The sequence below is a fragment of the Lampris incognitus genome, chromosome 19, assembly GCF_029633865.1.
Source record: "Lampris incognitus isolate fLamInc1 chromosome 19, fLamInc1.hap2, whole genome shotgun sequence".
Taxonomy (NCBI): domain Eukaryota; kingdom Metazoa; phylum Chordata; class Actinopteri; order Lampriformes; family Lampridae; genus Lampris; species Lampris incognitus.
The window spans coordinates 9145035-9155454 of NC_079229.1; the positions used below are offsets into that span (position 1 = coordinate 9145035).

General features: G+C 52.5%; 1 protein-coding gene across 1 annotated transcript; it reads left to right on the top strand.

Moving 5' to 3' along the window:
- Positions 1–955: 955 nt before the first annotated feature.
- Positions 956–5619, top strand: msl2b (MSL complex subunit 2b). Its single transcript, XM_056299716.1, has 3 exons — positions 956–1425; positions 3030–4423; positions 4822–5619. The coding sequence occupies exons 1-3, from the start codon at positions 1284–1286 to the stop codon at positions 5119–5121; spliced, it is 1836 nt and encodes a 611-aa protein (XP_056155691.1). The 5' UTR covers positions 956–1283; the 3' UTR covers positions 5122–5619.
- Positions 5620–10420: the final 4801 nt, after the last annotated feature.

Genomic DNA, 10420 nt, shown 5'->3' on the forward strand with positions numbered 1-10420 from the left:
CGCGGCTAACGATAGCAAGATACACAAACAGGGATCTATTCCGCTTTAATTTTTCAGCAGCGTGCAGGAGCGCCGCCGAATTCCGCAAGGAGACGTGATTTGGGACAAGCCTCGGCTTTCACCGCGTCTATCTAACGGGCCGGGAGCGGCAAGGCGGGAGTAACGCCAATTTTGGCAACAGCGGAAGCGGCCTATTTTCGTCCCCCGGCACCCGGTGCGGCTGAGGCGGCTGGTGTTGACACTCGAGCCCGGTGCGCTCAAAGGCTCCTTGTCGGCCGCTCCGTGGAAAGCTGTCGTGGTTTCATTTCACGTTGTCCCACGCAAGCATATGCTATCCTTTGGTGTCCGCCGGTCCGATCGTCACCCAGCCGTCGGCGCTTTTCGCCAAGAGGTCCACCTAAAGGCGAAGCGGCCTGTTTTGTTTTCGCAGCCGAGCCGCCATGAATGTCCGGGAACAATAACACAGTGCGAGGCTGCCTACTGGGTGCACTTGCCTACGTGCCCTAAACGCGATGGTGTGGAATAACGCAGTGCGCGCCGTGAGAGCTGGACGACCCGGAGCCCGGCGAACATGCATGTGAAAATGTGGGAATTTTCCGAGAACCATTATGTACCCTGGGAAGCACTATGGAAGTCCTGCGTGAGCGTCGCCGCCGCCGCCGGCCCGCAGCAGTGAGGCCGCCGCTGTCCGCCGGAGGAAGGAAGAGCGCCGCGCGATGCGTTGCCTGATCACAACTCGGCGTCAGAGCCTCTGCGCGCGGATTGCAATGGAAATAAACTGAGGCGCCTCGGGACCCACGACTGATCCTTATGCAGCCGACGAGTCCGCCTCTTTTTTGAATGCACTTCATTTTCCTCCCCCCCCCTCCTCCCCCCTTCTTTCTTTTTTTTTTTTGTTTGTTTGTTTTTCTGGTGGTCAAACGAGCGCCTGGTTTCATTTCCGCCGCCGGGCGAGCGGAGCGACGTGAGCATGGACTGGACGCGCTCCTCGGCGAGCCTCGCGCAGACGTGTGACCCGAGCCGCTCCGCGCGCACACTTCATGCACGCGGGAATCGCCGCGTGGGAGTTCAGCCCGTCAGCGCCCCAGTCGTCCGCTACGTATCCACCTATGCTTCCCGCAGGGCAGACGCGCTCCTCGGACAACAGTAACACAGACGCTCCGGCGGGAGCCAGTCCCCCGCTTCGACCACATCAGCGGGTCTGCCCGCCCCTTTCATTGCCCGTGGTTTCCACGCGGGACGTTATCTGAACCCGGACTCGCACCACCGGCGCGGCCGCTGTCATGAACCCGGTGAATGCCACCTCTTTGTACGTGTCCGCCAGCCGCTCGGTGCTGCAGTGTGATCCCAGAGACCCCCGGGCCCTAGCGGAGCTCTGCAGGCTGCTGCCCTTCTTCCGCCAGTCCGTGTCCTGCCTTGTGTGCGGTGAGTGCGTCGCGGCGCGGCGAACCTTTCTACGCCAAAGTAGAACGGGGGGGGGGGGGCGTCAGCTGGTCCTCACTGTGTGTATGTGTGTGTTTGGGGGGGGGGGGAGAGGGGTGCAGCGCTGATTGACGGCTACTCGCCGGGTGACACGCCCCCTCCGGCGTGACGTTTCCGTTTCCTCGTTATCGTTGTACGGCCCCACGCACCTGTTACCTGAACCCGGACCCGGGCGTCGCCGCACGCACGTAACGGCGTCGTATCAGGCGCACGTGGTCGTCACGACAGCTTATAACGCGTCAGGTGCCGGGTGAAAGACACCGACGGTAAATTGTGTCGGAAGTGAGAAGTTCGACAGCGGTAAAGAGCCGACGCCGGTAGCGGTGTTGGACGTTTCCTATTGGCTGCAAAGCGCCGGTTAAAGGGCGAAGGCGGTGCCGCAGGAGGAGAGCCGCTTCTGAGCGTCTCGTAACGGGGTAACGTCGCGTCGCTGCACCCTTTGCGCGTGTGCCAGCGCAACAGCGCTCGAATAAACGCAACATTTGTCGCTAAAGCAGAAGAAATACGCTGACTGTGAATGACGTCATTCGTTGGTTATTGTACAGTACCCCCCCTCCCCTCCCCCCCCCAAAAGAGCAGTATAGCAAATGGTGATACCTGATCCCTTGCGGAGCAAGTCCGCTTTTTTTACTGGTATGCTTTGTGCGTGGGAATGCCAGCAGCTTTCCTGCTTTGCATTTGTCATGATGTGTTGAAGCAAGTGTGAGACTTCTGCAGTGGCGATGCGTGCAGAAAGAGGCGGTAAGCGTGTTTCTGAGTAGAAAGCACCATTCTTCTCACATTCACAGATGACCACGGTCATCACCGGCGTGGGAAAACCCGCGTTCTCTCGTTTCTAGTAAGGAACCAGGTCTGTTCAGTTCCCGGAAGTCTGCCTCAGGTTGCATCGATTTGATCGAGGCAGCGTGTCGTGTGGGTGTGTGTGTCTGTGTGTGTGCGCGCGCGCGCGCGCGGGTCCAAGGCATCTGTAAGGATCGTCGTAGTTTATGAATGGACCTGCTCCCATCTGCAGCTTGCACTCTTTCACCAACAGCGTTGTCAAGGAAGCTCCTCTCAAAGAGTAGTTGTAATTGACCCTGGCAGAGAAAATATTAGACCGCACACAGGCTTATGATAAAGCCATTATTAGCCTAGCTGAGCAAGACAGGAGACTTTTTCTGCCTGTCCAGCAGCCAAATCCCTGAGCCACTTTTGTAATATCAACGGGAGTTGAGGTTATTTACTTTTAATATCACAGGATCTGCAAAGGATTACCTGCCAAAGCAGCTATCAAGAGCAGACAAACGCACCAGCCCGGCCACAGCGGTGATTTACCAGCATTTATCTGGTGGTAATATCTGTGTGAAACACAAGTGCTCTGGCCATATGTTTACACAGTTATTTCACTATGATATTCTGCTTTACAGCCTCGTTATTCATGTTGAATATGAAAGGAAAGCCAGGAAATGAATCATCTGCAGTCTCTGTTGGTACTCTTGAAAGACTAAACATGTCTTAAAAGTGGATCTTCTCTCTCTCCCTCTCTGTCTGTCTCTCTGGTTCTCCAGGTAACCTGTTACAGGACCCCATAGCTCCCACCGACTCGTCTTGTCAGCACTACGTATGTCGAGGTTGTAAGGGCCAGAGGATGCAGCTGAAGCCTTCTTGCAGCTGGTGTAAGGACTACTCTCGCTTCCAGGAGAACAGACAGCTCTCCTTATTGGTCCACTGCTACAGGAAGCTCTGCCTCTACATCGCCCAGTCACCGCTCGCCCCTCACATAGCCAGCGCTGCCAGCGATTCACCAGATCTCCAGGCCATTCTCAATGAGGGCCTCACATTGGCAGAAACCGAGCAGGAAGCAGAGGATGTGTCAGACTCAGCCGGCCAATCGCAAACAGTGTCACAAATGACCCTGGAGCCAGTCCAACCTGATGAAGCTCCGCCCTCCATGGATTGTAAAGGGGAGGAGCCTAGTTCTGTGGGCATCAATGGGTTGCATGATTGTAACAGCCTGGCCAGCACGGACACGCTGCAGCCCATTGCCATAGAGACAGCGGGAGACCTTTTGAAACAAGACAGCTTTGGTGAGGAGTTGCCGGTGTGTGTGAGTGTCACAGGAACTGGGGAGGCGGGCCTTTGTGACATCACTACGTTCGGGGAGGACCTTAAACATGGCGGGGGGACATTGTTGTTGAGTGTGGAGGAGGTCCTCAGGACTCTAGAAACGGACCCTGATCCGGGCCCCGATCCTGACCCGAACTCCCAGACGGACTGTTCCCCCACCATACCTCAGTCTAGCCTCAATGGGCCTCACTGCCCAACGGGCCCCGACTCCTCCCGCCTTACCCCATCCCTCCCCCCAGAAAACAGCCCCCGGCCCATACAGCCTCACCCCCAGCCCTCGCTACCACCTCCCCCTCAGCCCTCTACAGTCATACCCCGTGTTCCGCCTCGCTGCCACCGCAAGCGCTCTCGCTCGGAGAGTGACAGCGAGAAGGTACAGCCTCTCCCCATTGCTAGCCTCCTTCGAGGCCCCTCCATCGTTGCCAACAGTTCCCCTCACCACCTGAACCCCAGTGCCACTACCAAACGAGAGCCCAAGTTCTCTGCGGCTCCACCACATCCGCACCTGGCCCCAGTGCCCAACGGAGGGGGGCCCAAAGTCGGCAAGACAGTGCTCGTCTCCAACAAGGGAATGAAAAAGACTGCAGAGCACCATGGGGGAACCAAGAAGGCCTACGCCAAGGCCAGGCAAGGGGCCCCCAAACCCCGAGCCCAGCCCCGCGACCGTATGCTACCCCATCCTCACTCGCACCCCATCACCCATCCGCCCAGCCCCTCCAAGCCACTGTATAAGAAACCTGTGGAAAAGAAGGGCTGTAAGTGTGGCCGTGCCACTCAGAACCCCTCTGTGTTGACATGTAGGGGGCAGCGCTGCCCCTGTTACTCCAACCGCAAGGTGAGACCAGCTGATTTTTACTGCTGGTATCTGCCTCTGAGATTACAGCGCTTTACCTTCTATTGTTTGCTGTGTGTGGACTGAAATTTGTCATTCATTTATACTGCTGCCAGAACCCTAGAAAACAACCTGTCTGAGGAAATATTTACTTGCACTGAATCTTGTTTTTGCTGTTGTTAGTTTACCGTTATTGTGTTTGCTGGTAGTGCATTGAGGTTTGTGAATTTGATGAGCCAGCCTTGGTAAGCCATGGATGTCAAGTTGGCATTTGTTGCCATTTGTTTTGTTCTTTTTTTCTGAATCACACTTTGTAATTTTGGTATTATTAGCACCACTATTATTATTATTATCATTGTTATTATTGTTCTTCTCACTGTTGTTGCCCTCCCCTCCCGTAGGCGTGCCTTGACTGTATATGTCGTGGCTGTCAGAACTCCTACATGGCCAACGGGGAGAAGAAGCTTGAGGCGTTTGCCGTGCCAGAGAAGGCCTTGGAGCAGACGCGGCTCACGCTTGGCATCAACCTCACCAGTATCACCGCGGCAGCCCTCCGAAGCCCGGCAACCAGCTCCCCGGGCAACGCGCTCATCAACGTCGCCACGGCAACGGGGGCACCAGTGACTGCCACCTTCCTGTCGGGGGCGGGGCACGACAACAGGGGCTTCGATGATTCGCTGGAGATGCGGTTCGACTGTTGAGGTTTCTGTCAGCGGCGATTTTTTTGTCACGCACATTCCCCAGAACTTAAGACCCGGACCCGGGCTGGGCCACGTCCGCCGGGCTGCGCAGAAAGGACCCGCGCTGGCGGAGTCGGAACAAGGCAGCTACAGTGACAGGCGGAAGTGTGTGTGTTCATGTGTGAAGGGGAAGGAAAGGTGGGGGGCACCAGCTGAGGAGCACCCCCTACATCCATCGCCCGAAGTTGCACCATGTTTGTGGTCTTAACATACTGAACACAGAGGTAGATGAAAGAGGGAAGCAGAGCGAGAGCGAGCGGGAAAGTGAAGATGTAGCGTTACTGTATGTTCAGTGATATCATTTCAATTATCGAAGGGTTTCTTTTGTTTTCTTCTCCACTATGATGGGTATGTTTAGCGCATGTTGTTTAGCTAAGTTGGAAGTTCTGACCAGGCTGTGTTTTGTCATACTTCTTGGTGTGCGTGTGCTTGTGACTCTTTCTCGAGAGAGAGAGAGAGAGACAGCGAGAGAGAGAGAGAGAGAGAGAGAGAGAGAGAGAGAGTGTGTGTGTGTGTGTGTGTGTGTGAAGGGAAAGGTCTGGTCAGCAGAGATGGAGACGTCATCATAACAGACTGGTGTAATTTATATGAAAGTTAAAAAAAAGAACTTGTTTTTTCTACACAGACTTATCAGTTTCCATTTAAGAAGACATTTTATGATATATTTTATAAGTTACAATAAACCGAGGGAAATGTATGTCGGGTATGGGCCGTTACTCTAGAAGAATATTTCACACAAGTTTAAAAAAAAAAGAAAAAAAGGCAGGGAAGTATTTTGTGTTATTTATTAAGCATTGCCAGACCAGAGCCCGTAGCGTTTACCATGGACAAGATGGCTCCTAAAGAAACTATATGGATCATCGTCATTGTAACCTTTTTAAATTACACAATCAGGGACTTCCCTTCCTAATGTAAAACGATCATTGGTTTTCCATAAAAGTCAACAAATGGAAGAAAATTGATACCAGACCAATGCCAGGCCAGCTGGTGAGTCTGTCCAACAAACTCTAGTTTGTTGGCTGATAGTGAGTCACAGGCTGGCAATTAGCCGGTAGTGGTCTTACTCCATATTGGATATTAAGACTGACTCATAAAGGGGCAAGGGAACATTCGAACCTGTGAACTACGGAGGGTAATGAAGGAGACACCTGGTTCCTGCCCTGGACTGTCCACGCTTTCGGTATAGAGAAACGAGTTGTAAGATGCAATCAGGTATTTTTGTATGTGTGAGATTGCTCTCATGCACTGAGCACTTATTTGGGGCACTCTGGCCTGGCATGGATTAATGAATATTATGAATGTAGTTTTCTGACTTGTTTTTGCTTGTGTCAAATAGTGAAATTGTGAGTGCAGGCTTCCACACCCATTTGCCCCCCCCCTGCCCTCCCCTCCCCCTCCCCTCCCCTCCCTCCGGTTTGATTTCTGGAAGCTACGCACATGCTGCTAATGACCAGAAAGGACTTTGAGTAGAGATGACCAGGTCTCCCCGTCTGTTTTTTTTTTTTTTTTTTTTTTTTTTTGAACAAGTTACTTTAACGTTTTGCAGTATTTATTGGACGTCAGCCCGCCGCCCGGGCGGGTCATCGGATAGGGGGTCATGGCTCCGCCCACTTCCGCCTATCAGCCTGTCGGATCCAGTCTGGACAGTTTCTATCTTAAATACGTTGCTGTCCCGTTAGTGTTATAGTTTCTGGTGTGTCCTGACGGTTTTGTTTTTCCTCGGGGCATTTAAAACCTGTTATATAACTGTAACATATTTCCACAAAAACAAAGAAAATGAAAAAACTTAATTCTGCACCGTGTGACTAATTATTTCCCCCCTTATCACAGTCTGTCTGATGTTTTTCTGAAACGTTTGTTGGACCTGCCGTTTGCCGTACAGCCACAAGGCGTCGTTGTGGCAGCGGTTTCGTCCTGCTGGGCAACGTGAACGCACGATGGAGCAGTACTCAACAGGCGCCAGCAGAGGGCAGCCTGATTTTAAAAAAAATGCCTACGCCCCATTAACCCAGCGGACCTCCGGTTGAAGAGACAAAATAAACAGCAACAACTCGACTTGTTTTTAGTGGAAATGTGCTAAATTGAAAAGCCGCACCGCTACCAGAGGCCCGCCTCCATGTATGACGTAGATATTTCAGCAGGTCGTCCCAGTCCGGATGAGTTCATCCGAACCGCAAAGGTAAGGCCCACAGGTTTGAGTTACTACCTACCACCAGCGTGGTCTACCTTCAGCTAGGAATCCTGCCCCACTGCTGGTTAAGTGTCCACCTTGCCCAAGTGTCGTTGAGCAAGATCAGTACCTGAATCCACCGACGTAGAGTTAAGTGGTTAGAGCCCACATTTCTTTCTATCTATAGCGCTCCCCCAGCGATAGATACTGTAGCGAATTCGGGGGACAACGCAACCACAGGAACTGCCGCGGCCGGGAAGCGAACCCGTATCGTCCGCACCGCAGGAGACATCGCTAACCGCTAGACTGAAGGGTCGGACTCGCGAGCCAGCGGCCAGCATGTCTTCTTATCCATGCACGTTACACTACGTTGTCTTGCTGTTGGCCATGTTGCACAGACTGGGTGCAGGCAGAGCATCACTGCCTGTGGCAGGTCGGGCAAAATGCCTTGCCCAAGGGAACAATGGCAAGATCAAGCAAATCTGCAGCCGTCAGCCCAGGCCTCGGACCTTTCTTTTTTTGTCAGTTTTCTACTGGCAACGGCGGCATAGTTATCGGCCCTGTTTTCTTGAGAAATCTCGAATGGATTCGGCTTTTTGCGCAACTAGTCCGCTGACTTCCGGTTTCTGCTCCAGCGGTCATACCAGTTTCCTGTTTGTTGACGACGGCATATTTTTCGCGATGCCTGCAAGATTTACCATGGATAAATGTCAACGGCATGCACAGAACTGTCGACAGACTTTCCCCTGCGCCTACCAGCAAACGGGTGGAAAGTCTCAAGTTGTACATATCAAGTTATGTCCACAATTCTGTCCGTCCGTCCGTCCGTCCGTCCGCTCATCCTCATAGTTGTGGACGTACAACTTGGAACCCCCCCCCCCCCCGTTTGCTGGTAGGTGCAGGTGAAGGTTTGTCGACAGCTCTGTGCGTGTCGTTGACATGTATCCGTGGTAAATCTTGCAGGCATCGCGAAAAACGTGCCATGGTCAACAGCGCGTGCACGCCAACACACAGGAAACTGGTATGACCGCTGCAGTAGAAACCGGAAGTCAGCGGACTACCGTTATGCACAGAGCCGAATGCTCATCTTGTTAGTCTCGATGGAGCTGACGTCTCTGTGGATCTCTGGCTCTTAACAGCAAATAGGCATGAACGTTTTGTCCATTTGCACCATAGAGGACGTTTTCGCTGCGGCTGTGAGTTGTAGGAACAAATAAATTGTGATATTTATTGAGCTGACGCAGCCGTTCAGATGTGCAGCGGCCTAATGATGCTGCGGCGCAGGCCTTCATCTCCTGCCAACGTCTGTGTGTTCTGCGATCTTGACTGCTACACCAAGTAACGGGGAAACGTTTGAGCTCTCTTCAAAGTGTCTTTATTTCACATATCTGCAGATAAAACGTGTGCTTATGTACATTCACAGTTAGTAGCAATCCATTAGGTGTCAGGGTTTGCGTTTATATCCAAAATGTATTGAATCTTGCATACATGACGAGTGCTGTATTTTTTTTTTTTCTTCTCCCCAGGCCTTTCACCAAGTCCGTGCAGTCCGGCTGAAGGCAACAATGAATGATAGCCGGTCGGGGTGTCTCCCAAGTTTGCCTGCGAGTCGACCAGAGCACCGGTCTGGATCACATTACTCATTTGATTTTTTTTTTTTTTTGCTGTTCAGACGTAAAGCGAAAACACCTGTAAGTCCTACACAATTACGTAGGAGTTTGGCCCGGCACCTCCGGATCGGCAGCCGCCCCGCATTTAGAAAACTCAACACCACATATTTCTGTCAGTGCACTCCCATTAACCTGCACGTTAACCGGGGCGGCGGCGGAAAGGGCCGCACCGCTGCACACAGCGGCAGGTGAGCAGGCCGGCGCGAGATTTACGGTGGATCACAACTAACTAAGACATTAAAACTATAGCAGAATACAAAACAAGGTGCGTCCATAGAAGAAGCGAGATCTAAAAAACAAGAGGCATATTCAGTTTCCGTATTTACATGCTATGTGCCAGAGCAAAGAGAAACACCCCCCCCCCAAACATGTTCTTATTGGACAACACAAGGCCTTGATTGGCCTACTTCTTTTCAGTTGGTTTCCAGTCATGATTTTCTTCTCTTCTGTCGGAGGCCTGTCACGGATGCTCGCAGGCTGGCCGGTCGCTGAACGTCGCAACAGGACTGGAAACGTTTTTTCAGTGACTCGTTTTGTTTTGATTCACGTCATTCTGGTTTGTGACCCTCTTCAATTCAATACAGCTTTTTCTTTTTTTGTCCATCCATCCATCCATCCATCTATTATCCAAGCCACTTATCCTGCTCTCAGGGTTGCGGGGATGCTGGAGCCTATCCCAGCAGTCATTGGGTGGCAAGCGGGGAGACACCCCGGACAGGCCGCCAGACCATCACAGGGCCAACACACACACACACACACACACACACACACACACACACACACACACACACACACACACACACACACACACACACACACACACACACACACACACACACACCTAGGGACAATTTAGTACGGCTGATTCACCTGACCTACATGTCTTTGGACTGTGGGAGGAAACCGGTGCACCCGGAGGAAACCCACGCAGACACGGGGAGTACATACAAATTCCACACAGAGGACGACCCCCAAGGTTGGGCTACTCCGGGGCTTGAACCCAGGACCTTCTTGCTGTGAGGCGACCACGCTAACCACTGCGTCACCGTGCCGCCACTTACAGCACCTGGTATCCCCGTGCGGTCTTCCATCCAAGTGCTAACCAGGCCTGACCCTGCTTAGCTTCCGAGATTGGGCATTGTCAGGGCGGTATGGCCGTAAGCCTTTTTTTTGTGGTTTAGTTTGCCGTCACCTTCTTTTTCCTGCGCACGTACCCTTGATGTTGTTTTTTCCATGCACCCAAATGTGCTAGCCTGTATAGAGGTTGATTGGTCGATTGATTGATTGATTAGTGTATCGATCGAGTGATTGACACATCTCAGAAGGGCTGCTGCCTAATACAACAGTGGAGGGTGTTGGCTTGAAACCAGCACATTGTGGAGCTTGTTTGTGTTACACGGCACCGACCTTGTGAGGAAAC

Coding starts and splice junctions, on each gene's coding strand:
- msl2b (XM_056299716.1), top strand. CDS start 1,284: ATGAACCCGGTGAATGCCACCTCTTTGTACGTGTCCGCCAGCCGCTCG. Junction 1,426..3,029: donor CGTGTCCTGCCTTGTGTGCG/GTGAGTGCGTCG, acceptor CTGGTTCTCCAG/GTAACCTGTTACAGGACCCC. Junction 4,424..4,821: donor CCTGTTACTCCAACCGCAAG/GTGAGACCAGCT, acceptor CCCCTCCCGTAG/GCGTGCCTTGACTGTATATG.